The following is a 17,261-nucleotide window of genomic DNA, read 5'->3' as shown; positions in this document are numbered from 1 at the left end:
ATTACCAATTTTAAAACATGTTCTAAGAAAGGCAAAACTATAAATATAGAAATTGAATGCAATAAGGAAATAATTTAAAAGACATGTGCACAACATGTTCTTTCAAACTTCCCCTTTTTGCCTTTCTGGACAAAACACACAAACAAGTGCAAATAACTCCCCCTATCTTATGTAGCTAAAGCTCCCCCTGAATTTAATCATCACAGAACACAGTGTTGTGTGATTGTGTTGGCAACACCAACTCTCAACACTTACTAGATCAGAGTAGCAAATAGTTTAATATCAAATCAGAGAGTAATAAGGAGCACAACCTAATCAACTCAGAAAAATATTACTAACTCAGAGCAAAATAACAAAAGATAAGGATAAGAAAAAAAAATCCTAAAACCAATTACGATCAACCACAACTAATCATCTGCCTCTTCAGCTTGCTCAGCACTTGATTTTACTCCCCCTTTTTGTCCAGAGGGCCCTGGTAGTCCAAGTTTAGTCCTGTACTCAGCCATTAAGGCTTCATAGTACTCGAGATGAGCTTTGGCTTGTGCAATTTTCAGTTCAGCATGAGCCATTTGAGCACGAATTGCAGTAGAATTCAACATAATCGCAGCAGTGTTATGAATAGACATAGGTGGAACAGACTCAGTGTTGGCGACACTGGGTACAGCACCAATCCATGGTAGATCAATCATCATATTTCCTTTCAGCAAACTAGGTGCGATCTTGATAAGCTCATCTCCTCCAATCAATTCTTCATCATCCTCTTTCGTGAAGCCTTGAGATTCCAGCATACCGTAGATCAATAAAGAAAACAGAAACTTAGTTGCCTTTCAACCACCTTCTCGAAAGGTCATAATATTTTCAAACACCAAATTACCAAAGTCCAAAGGAGCTTGAGTACCAATGGAAAACAGCGCAAGGGCTTGTGGCTTAGTTGCCACTGTTGTATTGGTAAATGACGTTCAATTCCTGATCGCAATTTTGTGAAGCACAGAAAAGAAAGAAGTAAGCTTTGCAGCTGACAACCTGTCTGGGTGTAGTGGAAATTTTTGAACCATTTCTCCAGTGATGACTTTAGTGACTTGATCAATATCCTCAGTAACTGCATCGTCATATCGATGTCAGGAGTATTATAGTGCTCATTGATCAAAACAGGAGTAAAATCATACACCTTTCCTCGGATGTACACTCTTCCAAACTTAAATGATTCTTCATCTCCAGTCTTCATGTTCAGATTGCAGTAAAATTCTAACACAGCTCTTCTTGAAAATTGTCCGGCAGTGGTGACAGTAGAAAATAAATTCTGCTGTTTTAAGAAAGTCACCAAGTTCTGCTTTTCGAAGGACACTTCATCAATATTTCTTTCTTCCCAACAGTCTTTTCCAGACAGAGCTTCCCATTCATCAGCAGATTCCTTTGAATAAAACTGAAGATTGTATGCCTTAGCAGGATCAATATCAGAGTCAGATTCAGCAGCAGTGTTGTCATCAGTGTTGGCAACACTGTCATCAGCAGCTTGTTTCTCAGAACTTCCAAAACCATCAGAAGCAGCATCCTCATAGTCTTCTTCCTCATAACTCGAAGAAGATGAACTATCAGAATCCTGAGGCCGGTTATTCTCAAACTCTTGCAACATTTCAGCATCTGGTTCATCACCATCAGATGGAACTTGTGAAGGTGCAACTGGTTTAGCCTTGGTTTTCCGAATATTCGCCATGAAAGTGGCCAGTGAAATTTCCTCATCAGTAGACACTGGAGCCTCTGTGGTTGGCTTTGTGGTATCATCAGCAACAACAGCACTAGATGACTCTTTCTCAGTAGAAGCCACATCAGTAAAAATTTCATCAGAAGAATCATCACCACTAGACGAAACTCCTTTATTTGATTTGGCATTTTCAGCAACAACGGTTTTTGTCCTAGCAACCACCTCAAAATTCTGATCCGCAGAATCATCTCCAGATGAGAAATCTGGATCATCCAAAATAGGACGTGAAGTCTCCCCCTTACCACGAAATCTCTTATTGGTAGTGAAATCGGGGTTGAAGCCCGCTTGGCGCTTTGACCTTCTCGCTATTGGCTGTGTTGGGAACACACGATTCAACACTGAGAAATCCGGAGGATTCTCAAGGTCGATTTTGTTCCCGGGTTCTCCTGGAGCAATTTCTGCCAACGGTGTAGGTTGAATGGCAACAGGTACAATCGAGAGAATAGGATCAGAAGATAGCTCCGAAGGCTTGTCTTCCTCTTGATAACCCATCTCCGATCGTATATCATGCGAATCGAAAGCTTTGCCTGCCATTATAAACAATTTAGGAAGTAAGGATTTCAGAGAATTTTTGCAGAGAGAGTTAGAAAAGATTGAAGACGATAAGATCAATTTCTACAGTGCTTAAAAATATATAGGAAAATGGGGTTCAAACGGTAAAAAAAATCAAAAGTCCCTATTTCTCATATCAGACTAAGAATCTCCCCCTAACGGTAACAATTCTCCAACGGGTAAAAAAATCTCTCTAATTAAGAAAATTAAATTTGATTAATTAAGGATATCCTGAAACTCTTACTTAAGAATATATCAATATTTCCCAAAAATAAATAACTCCACATCGAGTTTTAACTCCACTGAAACATATTCAATCTCAATCAATTCAATTTTCAGCAAGTTGGACAATTTTTCCAATTTTTGTTCGTCTTTGAACTGTTAACCCTGAGCACGATATGATCACAATAAATGCAAAATGCATGACCTAATTTATGTCTAAAACAGAATGTAATGAGATTAGATCAAAAATGATGCATGCAAAGTGTGTGCAGCACGTGTTAAGCACCAGTATTGGCAACACGTCCCAACAACACTGTAGTCTTCAAAATAATTTTGAATTTGTCACACTTCCAGATCCATGTGTTTCTTCTTTTTATTTTGATTCAGAAGTGGTAGCCTGCACACTAAAATAACGGTCTTCATTGGACTCTCTTAGGTAGCTTTTTCCAATTTTCTTCCAATTTTAGTTTGATTTTCAAGACATTGGTCACTGAAATTTTATCAAACCATGCTTTTTAATTTTTAAAACCACTTTTCACATGGGACAAGATCATGGAATACACGAACATCCCTCAACTACTTCATGGTTTAAAGCATATTTTCATGGCAAGTGTGTTCTGAAAATAACTTTGACAGAAGAACTACAAAGTGTCAGTCAGTATTATCAAACAGTGCAAAACATAGAACAATATGAATATGCAGTATGCCTAAAGTCCTAAAAATGCACATACATATTTGGTGTTGTCCGTCAGTGTTGGCAACACTTAAGGACAGCAACCGTGAGTGCTTATAAAGAACACATGTTGAGAGATTTCCTAAGACTGGAGAATATCTCGAAGTTTAATGCTTTTGTAAAAATATCGGCCAGTTGGTTATTGGTCCCGACAAACTCCATATGGATCATATCCTTCTCAACTAAATCTCGAATGAAGTGATGTCTTATGCCAATGTGTTTAGTTCGAGAGTGTTGTACTGGGTTTTTTGATATATCTATAGCACTTGAGTTGTCACAGTACACAATTGATGTTTCACTTTTAAGACCATAGTCTTGTAGCATTTGATTCATCCAAATTAATTAAGAACAACAACTTCCCGCTGCCACATATTCGGATTCAGCAGTGGAAAGTGACACACAGTTCTGCTTCCTACTATACCATGAAACCAAGTTGTTACCCAAATAAAAACAACCACTCGTGGTGCTTTTCCTCTCATCAACATCTCCTGCCCAATCAGCATCACTATAGCCTACCAAATTAGTATTGGTTTCTTCAGTATACCATAACCCTAAGTCTAAAGTGCCTGCAACATACTTCAAAATTCGTTTTACAGCTTTCATATGTGTGACTTTAGGATCAGATTGATATCGGGCACACAAACACACACTGAACATAATATCAGGTCGACTTGCACTTAGATACAACAGACTTCCAATTATGCTTCTGTACAAAGTGTTGTCAACACTGTCAACAACACTGTCTTTGCACAGTTTTTCATTAGTTCCCATTGGTGTTTTCATATGTCTAACATGATCAGTACAAAACATTTTCACCAAATTCTTAGAATATTTGCTTTGTCATAAAAAGATTCCATCACTCATTTGTTTCACTTGTAATCCTAGAAATTAATTCAACTCACCTACCATGCTCATTTCAAAGGTAGCAGTCATGCTTTCAACAAAATCATTTACAAGTTTTTGAGATGAAGCACAGAAAATTATGTCATCAACATAGATTTGACAGATAAGAATGTTACCTTGTACTTTTTGAACAAAAAGTGTTTTATCTACCTTACCTCTTTTGAATCCAATGTCAAGCAAATACTCTGTGAGCCTTCCATACCAAGCACAAGGTGCTTGTTTCAATCCATATAAGGCCTTCTTCAATTTATAAGCATGATCAAGATGATGTGGATCTTCGAATCCCTTAGGCTGTCTTACATAAACTTCTTCACTCAAAATTCCATTCAAAAATGCGCTTTTTACATCCATTTGAAAAAGTTTCATTTTCATGTGGCATGCAATAGCCAACAATAATCTAACAGATTCTATTCGGGCTACAGGAGCGAAGGTTTCATCAAAGTCCACCCCTCAACTTGTGTATACCCTTGAGCTACCAACCTAGCCTTGTTCTTTACAATATTTCCTGATTCATCAGTTTTGTTCTTAAAAATCCACTTTGTTCCAATGATATTACTATGATCAGGTGGAGGAACTAAGATCCACACATCATTCCTAACAAATTGTTCAAGTTCATCATGCATAGCATTGACCCAAAACTCGTCTTTTAAAGCCTCACCAACATTTTTTGGTTCAATACTAGACACAAAGCAAGAATGTCTTACCTGAGAGTATGCGGAAGTCATGCACACTAACCCGCTTATCTTTCGATAATCAACTTTTTCCTTTCTTCGGGTCTGCATCCTTCCTTGTGCATCTCCTATGATTTGTGAAGTATGATGGTTTTTTTGAATCTTGCTAGGTACATCATGTCCAGCATCTCGTATTTCATCTTCAAAATCATCCTGTTCTTCTGTACTCTGTTCATTCATATTCAGTGTTGGACTCAGTGTTGTGCTGGGTGATTTTTCAGGAGGGACAACACTATTGACAACACTGAAATCAGTATGTGAAGAGACATCTAGCAGATCATCAATATTGTCTTCAATTGTTTTCCCCTTCAGATCTGCATAATCATCAAATACCACATTAATAGATTCAATGATAGTTCTAGTTCTCAAGTTAAACACACGATAAGCTCGACTATTCAAAGCATATCCAAGAAATAGACACTTATAGCTTTTTGAATCAAACTTAGCCAACTGCATCCTGTCATTCAAAACATAACATATGCATCCAAAGATATGAAAATATTTAAGGTTAGGCCTCTTTCCCATTAGAATTTCATAGGATGTCATAGTAGAACCTTTCCTTAAATATACCCTATTGGATATGTGACATGCAGTATTTAAAGCCTCAGCCCAAAATTTTTTTGCAAAATTTTTTGGAGCTTAACATAACCCTTGCCATCTCTTGGAGGGTTCTGTTTTTCCTTTCGGCAATGTCATTCTGCTGAGGTGTCTTAGGTGCTGAATATTCATGTGATATACCTTCCTTTTCACAGAATTGATCAAACAATGAGTTTTCAAATTCCTTACCATGGTCAGTTCGAATCCTGATAACCTTCAAAGCAAACAGATTAGTGATCTGCTTTATCAATTTTTTGAAAGCATCGAAAGTTTCAGACTTTTCTCTTAAAAAACTTACTCATGAGTACCTTGAAAAATCATCAACACACACAAATGAATACCTCTTACCTCCACAGTTTTCAACCTCCATAGGTCCCATTAAGTCCATGTGTAGGAGTTCAAGACATCGTATTGTCCCACAGTGTTGTAACACTGGATGTGACACACGAGTTTGCTTACCTTTTTTACAGTCTCCACACACATATGGAACTCCAAAAGTTAAATTTGGCATCCCACGTACATCATCATACTGGCTCAGTTTTTTCAATGCTTTGAAGTTGGCATGTCCCAACTTTTGATGTCATAAATTCAAATCATCAACCTTGGTGAATTTGCAAGCAAGTTCCTCTCCAAGTTGATAACAGTTGTCCGATGATCTAGACCCTGTCAAAACACACGAATTACTTTTATCAAAAACTTGACATAAATTCTTATCAAATTTAACATAAAGATCATCATCACAAAGTTGACTAATGCTAATAAGATTTGCATTTAATCCTTCAACATGTAGAACATTGTGAAGCTTAGGCAGTCCTTCTACATTCAAAGTTTCTTTTCCAACAATCTTTCCATTGGTTCCTCTTCCATATGTCACATTTCCTTTATCCTGTTCAACATAGTCAGAAAGATACTTCTTCAATTCTGTCATGTGGCATGAACTGCCACTGTCGAAGTACCAATGACCTGCAACATTAATTTTCAAGGAAGTATAAACAACATTACAACTGGATTTAGCTTTTGGTACCCAAACCTTTTTCTCAGAATTTTTCTTCCTGGAAGTGTTCTGGTTCAGTTTTGGCGACACTGATGACAACACTTGTCTGGTATTCCAGTACATATAGTATACCTAAGCTTATAACAGTAAGGCTTGATGTGACCTTGTACAGTAATGACAAACAAACTTACGCTTCCTTTGTTTTTTCCTCTGAACGGGAGCTTGTGCCTTCAATGAAATTGGTTTTTCCTTTGGAATTGCAATTGGAACACTAGCAGAGTTACTGTTTTCTTTGAGAAAAACAGTTTGTGACGACTCCCCAACTTCAAACTTGCTATTATGAAATTCTAGACCAGCTCTATCATCTTTTTCCATCATCAGAATTGAATCCAACTTGGTCTTGCTCGAATTAAACTTTGCGATAGTTGCATTGGCTCTTCCAAGCTCTTCTTTGACCTTGCCTAGTTCTAAATCTTTCTTGCTCAGAACAACTTCTAGTCTAGCCACTGAAGCTTTCAGTTCACTGTTCTCCTTTGTTAAAGCAGAATTTGTTTTGTTCCTTAATATCCAGTCATTATACAATTCTTCATACATCTTCTGAGCATTATCCCAAAACAGTTCTACTTCACCAGCTTCCTGATTTGAGTCTCCAGAAACAGATGCATTCAGACAAAGTACTTTTTGGTCAGTGTTGTGACCAAGTATTGTGACACCTGTGACAGCACTGTGTTTCTTCTGCAGCACCAAAACTGAAAGGGCATTTTGAGTCTCTTCTTCTCCTTGTTCTGTTCCTTCCTCATCTTCATCATCACTTAGGAAAGCACACATTCCTTTGCGAAGTCAGGTTGGGCACTCATTAGCATAGTGACCGAAGCCTATGCACTCATGACACTTCACAGATTCAAACTTCTTCGATATATTCAGCGTTTTTCCTTCTTTCTGAAAGTGATTTTGACTCTTTGAAGGGATGGTATTTTGTTCTGGTCCGCATATCCTCAATGGTTTTCCAACAGCAGGAGCATTCAAAACTTTGGGTTTCTGACCAGGTTTCTTATAATCTCTCATTCTCTTCAAGTAGTTACCAAATTGTTTGGTAAGAAAGGCGATTGAATCATCTCCTAAGTCAGACTCGTTGACTCCCTGTGTCAGATCAACAAAATTATTGTATGAGTCATTAGAAACTTGAAGTGCAATAGACTTACCTTTGTCCTTTTTTCCAAAATTCATCTCTAACTCATATGTTCGAAGTGAACTCATCAATTCATCCAATCCCAGAATTGATGTGTCTTTTGATTCATCAATGGCACAAATCTTCATTTGAAATCTTTCCGGCAGTGATCTCAACACTTTGCTCACCAAGCGTTCATTTGAAATAGCATCACCAAGATCAATTGCCTCATTCTTGATCTTCCTCAAGCGGCGTTCATAATCATCAATTGTCTCACTCTCTTCCATTCTCAGATTTTCAAACTGAGTAGTGAGAATTCTTCTTTTGGTTCGACGCACACTATCTGATCCTTCACAGTGCATTTAAAGTTTTTTCCAAGCCTGTTTAGCACATACACAGTTAGTGACCAGTGAAAACATATTAGAATCAAGAGAAGTAAATATAGCATTAAGAGCTTTGTTGTTCATATTCGAAGCAGCAGTTTCATCGGCATTCCATTCCGTTTCTGGTTTGAGGAGAAAATCTCCTTCTCCATCAGTTCTCCTTGGTGGATTCCATCCTTGTAGCACACGCTGCCATGCCTTTTCATCAATCGATTTGATGTAGACACGCATCCTAACTTTCCAGATAGAATAGTTGGATCCATCCAAGATTGGAGGGCGTTGAGTAGTTCCTGAATAAGGTATCTCCATTGTGATGTCCTATCAAACACAAAAACAGAATCACACTTAGTATCGTCAAGTGAATGTCTCTGACGCCAATTGTAAGGTTTGGACAGTCTGAAATCACAGAAATACCAGAAACAAATATTCGAGTCTGTGTTATCTTTCAGTGTTTTCAACACTTCACGATAACACTATGCAGAAGAATAATTAACTAACAGTAAAAGTAAATAACACAAAAATAATTATGCACAAGTACTAAGTACTTGTACAATGCCTCATGGCGAAATAATCACTAGAAAATCAAATCAGTTTACAAAAAACCAACTAGCGATTGTTTTATGAAAAACTACTTTTCTCAACAGATTGAGAAAATAAACGACTTCCTAAAAACTAGTAAAAAACTAGAATAAAACATCAATAGGAAGTTCTAAACCGAAAAACGAAAACCAAAGAAACACTTCTGAACAACACTTTACTCGTGTGTTTTTCAGTGTTTTCAACACTACTCGACAACACAACGTAGCAGTAGTATCTCTTCAGAAATTCTTCAATGATCGAACTTCAATACTCTAGAATTTCTGCAGTACTTTCTCTATGTATTTTGCTCTCTATGTTTCACTCTCTTGATCTCTCTATCTCGTTGTTGTCTCTCTCGGTCCAAGCACTCGTATAAATAGATCTTCAATATATTTTCATAAATAAGAACCTATAAAGCATGGAAACAATATATCATCAAAAATCACATATTTCGAATCAAAATATATTTGATATTACCAATTTTAAAACATGTTCTAAGAAAGATAAAATTATAAATATAGAAATTGAATGCAATAAAAAAATAATTTAAAAAACATGTGCATAACATGTTCTTTCACATATATAATAATGTTTTTTAAAATAAGTAGAAAAATATTGGTGGCGAAATTACACGTGCATGTTGCAGTGACGTTAATTATAACCGAAATCATGAACCCAGAAAAGAATATGAGGCGCAACTTCCCGCGAAAAGAAGCAATTAATTCTCTGACCATAAATAGATTTTGCGTGTTAAGAAATAAACATCTGTCTCCACATCAGGAATTCTTGCAGCCTCTTTTGGGTCTTCTTTGGACAGTAAATTAAGATCTCAGCTTTCTTTGTGTTCTTGTTGCGGATTTCCATTTTAATGCATGCCATGAACTTGAAAACCAATTTTGGGATTTTGATGCTGACCCAGCGATGGCTAGAAAGAAAATAACAGAGTCTGATTCCAAGAGATTGCTGAAAGAACGTTGGAAGAAGATTTCTGGGTCTGAATCTGCGCGAGAGGGAAGCACGTTTTTTTTTTTTTTTTTTGGTTATAATATACTATAACTGACTCGAACACCCCTCATGATACGTACGTGGCTTCCTCTATTCCTTCTTCCTCCCGTGGAAATCTCTCGCCATAAATTCCAATCTCTAAATTCCCAAAGCTCAGATTTTGGAAATGTCTATCCATGTACTCCGCTCTCGATTCAGCTTGAAAGAGATTCATGATGTCAAGTACTGATCCAGATTCCGCAAATCCGCCGTTGCCTACGGCAGGAGACAAGGATTCCTCGTCGAAGAAGATCGTGAAGCTCAAAAAAATCCCACAGATTCCCACTAGGCAGAGAGCGAACAGAGGGGATGACGAGGATTTGGATTTTGGTGTCGATGATAATGGCGATTCGAACATAATCAAGACCACGACGCTAGGGCTAAATCAAATTAGGACGCGATCCTCTCCCCTGACGCTGACACCGGCTAACCCACTGGGAAAGCCCGTTAATTTAGACAGTGCGACCAAGGATGTGGCTGATTCGAGACCTCAAATATCCTCTGCCTCACAACAACCTGCTTCTACGTCCGCGTCACATGGTGGATTTTTGGACGTTCTTTGTTTTTTCACATTCATTTCCCTGTGTTTTGCATGATTGATTAATTATTATGGGAACTCTTCAATCTACATTATTAGTTGAAACAGTATTTGCTTGAAGTTGGTTAGCTAGCAAAAATTACAGTTATCATATGCAATATTAATCGATCAATCAGTGTTGTGCCCAAATGTTCTGAAGCAAAAATTTCGTGATAATATCATTCTTAATTATGCACTTCGGTTGTAGGTAAAAAGGTACACTGGAGTCAATCAAAATCCTTGAGGGTACCTTCACCCCGGACGTCAGGTTCAGCGGTAATCAGTTTGTCAATGTTTGGTTTCTTCAATTCTTTTAGCTGTTTCATAAGTTTTTCTAATGATCGTAAGTTAGCTTAAATGAAATGGACAGCTAATATTCACGGAATTGTGCTCATTCTAGGGCTTTCATGCAGCCTTTGCCAAAGAAATGCAATCTCCACGGTTCCAGTCTATCATCCGCTTAACCAGTGGTCGGACTCCAGATATTAAGAGCTTTTCTCATGAACTCAATTCCAAAGGTGTCCGACCTCTGCCATTTTGGAAATCTCGTGCCCTTGGTCACATGAAAGTATGTTTACTCCAAATATTGCTTCCTGTTTCTGCTCGTGATAATATGTCTTCGTGGCTTTCTTAACATCAACTTATTTTCATCAATGCATGAAATGTTTTTCCAGGAAGTTATGGTTGTGATACGATCCAAATTTGTTAAATTAAAGGAAGAAGTTAATGCTGACTTGGGGATTTTTGCTGGGGATTTGGTGAGTATACTAGAGAATACTTCAGAATCTCACCCAGAGTGGAAAGAATGTTTGGAAGATTTGTTGGTAAAAGCCAGACAATGTGAAAAAATGCCACCCACTGAATTTTGGTTAAAGTGTGAAGGCATCGTACAGAATCTAGACGATCGCCGTCAAGAGCTACCAATGGGTACCTTGAAGCAAGTGCACATGCGTCTCTTGTTTATACTCACGCGTTGCACTCGGCTTGTTCACTTCCAAAAGGAAAGTGGTTATGAAGAAGATCGCACACTGGCTTCACATCAACTAAGCGACCTTGGTGTTTACTCGGAGCATATTATTGGCACATGGGATGGGAAGCAACTTGAGAATCAAACTCAGAAGGTCCACGAACAGGATCTAAGCAATCTGAGTTGCAAGCAAGACAATGTAACAGAAGAGGTTGACAGTGCAAAGAGTGTTGCTTCATCCTGCGGAAGCTTTAGAATGTCATCTTGGAAGAGACTTCCATCTGCGGCTAAAAGAAACAAGAGAGGGTATGGTTTTTCTGACACCCCCTCCAAGGATAAGTCTGATAAACTGCAACATGGAGAAGAAATAGATAATGTCGAAAGCATAGATTCTCCAACATTCCAGGCTGAACAAGTACAAGAATCCTTGAAGGAGCGAAAAGTGATTTGGGGAGGTTGGGATCAAAACCATGTGGCATATGAGAATTCTTTGATCTGCCGAATATGTGAAGTTGAAATACCAACATCTCTTGTTGAGCAGCACTCAAGAATTTGTACGATTGCTGACAGGTGTGATTTAAAGGGTTTAACTGTAAATGAACGACTAGAAAGAGTTGCCGAGACTCTTGAGAAAATACTTGAATCCTGGACACCGTTAAGCACGGAAACAGGGGCAGGAAGTCCTGAAGCTGAGAGAATGCGTGGGTCAAGTTTGGCAGGAGATTCAAATGAGTTGTTATACAAACGGAACAGTGTTACGGAGGCTGATAATTCTTTTCTTGTGGATGATGTATCATGTGATGTCCGTGCTCTAACACCTGATCCAACTAAGAAAACATCATCTGCAGGGAGTTCGATCCCACAATCACCTTCAGTAACACCACGGATTACACAGATAGAGTTTCTACTCAGTGGACGGAGAACAATATCTGAGTTTGAAAGTTATCAGCAGGTAATGTTTTATGTTCCGCATATTCTGGAAGCTATAAAATATTTTTCCTTGGCTCTCCTTGTTTTCAAGTACTCCTGGTTTTTAGATAGAGTTCCTTTCCACTGTAGTATCTTCTGTTGGTATACTAGTCAATCCAGATTGATAATTTGTTTCTTTTAATTTGTTGAACTTTATATCTCTTGGCAAATGGTGGCTGACAGTGTTCTCTTTAAGGTTTCCTGTTACAGAATACAATTTTGTGATGCAACCGTGTCTGAATAATTTCATTAGAGAATACTTTATGCCAATTCCATTCGACTTCCTCGGAACTCATTTATGCAATCTTTTGTATTTCGTTAACTGAACTTCAGCCTTAAAAGACGCGGATAAACTATTTTGCCCTGTATAGCCTATTTGTTTGTAATATATTTTTGAATAATTTGTCTGGCTACACCCTGAACTGGTATCGCAGATACACAAGCTGCAGGATATTGCTCAGTCTGTGATCAATATTAACACTTATGACTACAGTACATTGGAATGTTTGATTGAGCGCTTAGAAGACCTCAAATACGCCATTCAAGATAGGAAGGTGGATGCTCTTGTTGTCGAAACATTCGGAAGGCGCATAGAGAAACTATTACAGTAAGTTCTATTGCACCGAAAGGACATTGTCTAGAACTATAAAGTGATAGGAGCAAACTTAGCCTTCATGGTTTAGTAAGGCTTAACTTTGATTAAGTTAGATATCATAGTTAAGTTCATGATATAATATCAGGCATGGTTCATTAGAACTCCACACATTTAAAATAACCACTCTATTTATCTCTTGATTTGATCTGGGGTAAACGCTAGTGCAGTGAACATTTTTCCAATAGCATAATTGATGCCAAAAGGAACAAACAGAGGCCCTGTACTCAGTGTCTATTGAAGCATTACCTTGTTTTTATAAATTAATGTCAGTATTTTCAAGGGTGAAAACAAGCAACATAAAGGAGCGAATTATGCAAAAGATTGACTCGATAATTTATTGCAATTGAGTTTCTGGACATGGGATTTGATAGTTCAATTCAGTTGAACTTTCAACTCTTCAGCTTCAAGATGCTTGTAATTAGCCATAATATAATTGAGCAAATATCTTAGTGAAATGTGCAACCTTAGTAGGGTTTCATGATCAAGAGGCACATAAACTTTTGTGCTAGCGTCCAGTGCATACTTTTAAAATTTTAATTTCCTCTGAATGTGGCTTCCACTAATCTTATTTTAAAATCTTCAGGGAGAAATATGTACTTATATGTGGGCAGATTGACGATGACAAGGCAGATGTTGTAGCTAGCATGGCTGATGAAGATAGCCCGACAGAGGAAGACACAGTTCGCAGTGTGCGCGCGAGCCCTATTAATACATCTACAAAGGATCGAACATCTATAGAGGATTTTGAAATCATCAAACCTATCAGCCGAGGAGCTTTTGGTCGAGTTTTTCTAGCAGCAAAAAGAGCAACTGGTGACTTTTTTGCGATAAAGGTCAGATTCTTTGTCATAATCTGAAGTATTAAAAAGATCGTTTTTTTTAAAACTGGACCTTGAATACATTAATGCAATATTTTTCTAAAGAATGCCCATGTTAACCAAATTTTATAGGTTTTGAAAAAAGCAGACATGATTCGGAAAAATGCAGTGGAAAGTATCTTAGCCGAGCGAGATATTTTAATTTCAGTTCGCAATCCTTTTGTGGTGAGCAAATGTTATGATTTAAAGCCAGTGCATAGATTGTGCAACAGCTAAATTAAAAACTTATATACTAATTTATAATCTAACGATGAACAGGTCCGATTTTTCTATTCTTTCACATGTAGGGAAAATCTTTATCTGGTTATGGAGTACTTGAATGGAGGTGATCTTTTCTCACTGCTAAAGAATCTAGGTTGCTTAGAGGAAGATATGGCACGCGTATATCTTGCCGAAGTTGTAAGGACTTCTAGTACACTACTTGGAGTTGCTTCTCCTATTTTTCCTCCATTAGACACTGATTTATTTGTTTTCTTCATAGGTACTTGCTTTAGAGTATCTGCACTCCTTGAATGTCATTCATAGAGATTTAAAGCCAGATAACCTGCTGATAGGTCCAGACGGTCACATCAAGGTCAATATATACAAGTGTATCTATGTACTCCATAAGCATGAGATGTATCTCTTCAAATTTACTGTGAAATATTGCTGTTTAAAAAGAAAAGTGCTATTACAAAAATTCAATATTGTAATAAGAAATTTTAATGGTATTCTAATCATCCTACCCACTTTATTTTCTTTAACATTTTATGAGCAACCCATTTGGATGAAAGTAGCATGGATTACAAGTTCCTTCTAGTAGACAGTGTTCTGGAGAAAATGGGAGTGTTTTTAATTGCATTTTTCATTGGAATAGACGCTCTAACTTAATTCATTGTCTTATGTATTTTGTCATAAATCTAATTTCTACTGTCACAGTTGACAGATTTTGGGCTCTCCAAAGTTGGTCTTATAAACAGCACAGACGATTTATCGAGACCATCCACTTTTATGGGGAATGATAAACCAAAAGCAGCAGTACATTCATCACTAAAACGAGAGCAGCGTAAAACTCTTTCAGTTGTTGGAACACCTGACTATTTAGCACCTGAGATACTTCTGGGCATGGAACATGGTTCGAAATCTATGCAAACTTTTTCTCAGTGTCCAAATCTACTGAATCCTATATTCTGTCATGCTTGTCTTGACTCGGTTGTGATTATTATTATTATTTTTTGCAGGTGCAACAGCTGATTGGTGGTCTGTGGGCATCATCCTCTTTGAGCTCCTTGTAGGTATTCCACCTTTTAATGCAGATGATCCACAGGTATACCACCAGCATATGTTGTTTCAAAGATGAGGTGATCTTGTCATTGTAGTGCATTAGTCGTTTAAGGTTTTTATCAAAGTCAACTTTGACTCATCTCAGTATTGTTAGATTTATTCTATTCATTGTTTGTGCATCACGGGCATGTTGATCAATTACGGCATTGATAGCTTCTTTTGTTTCACGCAGCAAATTTTCAACAATATTTTGAACGGAGACATACCCTGGCCCAAGATACCAGAAGAAATGAGCCTTGAAGCCTATGATTTAATTAAGAAGTATGTTCTACATGAAACTTGTCGGCACCTTTTGTGTAGGAAACTTTATGTAGTTATTTTTATTTCTAGACTTATGTAAATTGAACTGTGAACCTAGTTAACTAACTTTAATACCCTGGGCCAAGTGTCAAGATTCATATCGTTGCATAGCTAATGAATTATTAACCTGGTTAACTTGGGATTCTGAAGACAAATATAGTGCCATATTATTTGTCATTGTGTGTCTTCAAACCACTGCTTGTTAGAGCTTTTGATAGGATTTGTCACAGAAACATGTCCACCTTTTCACCGCTAAAGTGTGTCTGAAGAATAATGCATTCTTCAAGACCATTTTGGTCTGATTCATCATTCCCCTAAATGTGTGGTTAATGCATCTAAAGAATGATGTTTTTTTTATATGTATATATAAACCAGATATGTTGTTCTTGTCAACTTTAGAACTGAAGACAAGAACTTATAATATCATTATAGTTGCATATGATTTTTTGGTTGCTGCAATTGATTTGATTATTGTTCAAATAAATTCTTTCTCCTGTCTTGCTTGTAATTTGTGCAACTGAATATGTAGCATACTTGAATACCTTCAGGTTGCTGATTGAAAATCCAGTTCAGAGATTGGGTGCAACTGGGGCTGGAGAGGTAAGAATACTTGAACTGGGGAAGGGGGGGTGCGAGTAGGAAGAACATAGGAATACAACCTAATTCATCGGTTATTCTCAGGTGAAGCGACACCCATATTTTAAGGACATTAACTGGGACACACTAGCAAGGCAAAAGGTCTTCATCTATTTCTTACTCCCTTACGCTATCACTTAACACTTACCGGATTGATTCTGATTCTCCTTATCCACAGGCAGCATTCATACCTTCAGCTGGGGCACATGATACAAGTTATTTTATGAGCCGATATATTTGGAATCCAGAAGAGGAAAATGTTCATGGAGGTAGTGATTTTGATGACATGGCTGAGACTGGCAGTGCTTCCAGCAGCTCATACAGCTACATACAAGATGAAGATGTAAGTTTTCCAAAAGCTGGATTGCATTAATTTTCTTAGGCTTTATTGGGATCCACTTGCTCAGGAATTCAACCAAAAGTTGAATAACAAATTATGAGATGATATATAACCTGTAGGATCCTATTGGCCCAAAAGATTCTCACTTTAGCCCTCCTACTTGGATGTTGTATGGCGTGAGTCCCTTGTTGTCTGCTGATTATGAGAACGCAAGAAGAAAAGGAAAGAGTTAGCTAGTTTTAACTGATTTTATTAATATTCATTTAGTATTTTGGTTGAGTTAGGATGTTATTCATCAAAATGGACGAAGTGGAACATTGGTTACATCGTTTTACTCTTTGATACTTACGTCACAGTTCTCTTTGAAAATATTATGAAAGACAATACAAATTGATCAAGTCTGGACAATCTAAAAACAAATGCAGCCCCTCCAAATGATTAAATTTCCTTTTCCTGCGATGAAAACTAATAAACTTTGTCTTGGGCACAGGGAGATGAATGTGGAAATCTAGCAGATTTTGGTACTCCAACTCTTGACACCAAGTACTCATTTAGTAACTTCTCCTTCAAGGTATGAAACTATAGTGAATAGTTTGAAATTCATTCTATTTTATTATATAACTAATGTGTAAATAAATAATGTATGAATTTATGATTTGATCCATTGTTTAATTGTTAACACTAAAATTGTAATCGAAATCCACAAATTTGAAATCCCTCCATCCAAGCGCAACTTTGTATTGTTGGTACAAGGTATTCCACTAACTTCTCCTAATCTTTGTTCTCTCATCAGAACCTGTCCCAGCTAGCTTCCATTAACTATGATTTGCTTACAAAGAGCATCAAAGACTCGGTACAGACTGAAAAACCATCTGGTCCATGACACGGGGATAAGCCTAGCTTTCTTTAGCTTCTGCTGAACATGGAACCTGTCCGAGTATAGTTTAT

The 17,261-nt window shown here is 37.4% G+C and overlaps 1 protein-coding gene across 3 annotated transcripts; it reads left to right on the top strand.

The window, feature by feature from the left end:
- Positions 1–9,412: 9,412 nt before the first annotated feature.
- On the top strand, positions 9,413–17,244 carry LOC140873483 (probable serine/threonine protein kinase IRE). Of its 3 annotated transcripts, none has more exons than XM_073276613.1 (17): positions 9,413–10,208; positions 10,454–10,521; positions 10,646–10,813; positions 10,920–12,164; positions 12,616–12,788; positions 13,420–13,669; positions 13,787–13,879; positions 13,973–14,113; positions 14,196–14,288; positions 14,633–14,828; positions 14,935–15,020; positions 15,210–15,298; positions 15,886–15,937; positions 16,019–16,075; positions 16,152–16,316; positions 16,804–16,884; positions 17,107–17,244. In XM_073276613.1, exons 1-17 carry the CDS (start codon positions 9,842–9,844, stop codon positions 17,194–17,196), a joined length of 3,414 nt encoding a protein of 1,137 aa, XP_073132714.1. In that variant the 5' UTR covers positions 9,413–9,841; the 3' UTR covers positions 17,197–17,244. The 3 variants fall into 3 exon arrangements, 2 of the variants coding, with proteins under 2 accessions (XP_073132714.1, XP_073132715.1); XM_073276614.1 differs by having other exon boundaries at positions 10,168–10,208; positions 10,659–10,813; XR_012148044.1 differs by lacking the exons at positions 15,210–15,298; positions 16,804–16,884; positions 17,107–17,244 and having other exon boundaries at positions 16,152–16,233.
- The last annotated feature ends 17 nt before the right edge of the window (positions 17,245–17,261 follow it).

The sequence above is a fragment of the Henckelia pumila genome, unplaced genomic scaffold (genome assembly GCF_033568475.1).
Source record: "Henckelia pumila isolate YLH828 unplaced genomic scaffold, ASM3356847v2 CTG_601:::fragment_2:::debris, whole genome shotgun sequence".
NCBI classification, from domain to species: Eukaryota; Viridiplantae; Streptophyta; class Magnoliopsida; order Lamiales; family Gesneriaceae; genus Henckelia; species Henckelia pumila.
The sequence above is the reverse complement of the archived record's forward strand: the minus strand, read 5'-3'. Positions and strand labels throughout refer to the sequence as shown.

Bases quoted from the DNA above. Each gene is read 5' to 3' on its own strand.
- LOC140873483 (XM_073276613.1), top strand. From the start codon at position 9,842: ATGATGTCAAGTACTGATCCAGATTCCGCAAATCCGCCGTTGCCTACG. The intron at 15,021-15,209 runs GTATACCACCAG...TGTTTCACGCAG, and splicing joins TTAATGCAGATGATCCACAG to CAAATTTTCAACAATATTTT. The intron at 15,299-15,885 runs GTATGTTCTACA...GAATACCTTCAG, and splicing joins GCCTATGATTTAATTAAGAA to GTTGCTGATTGAAAATCCAG.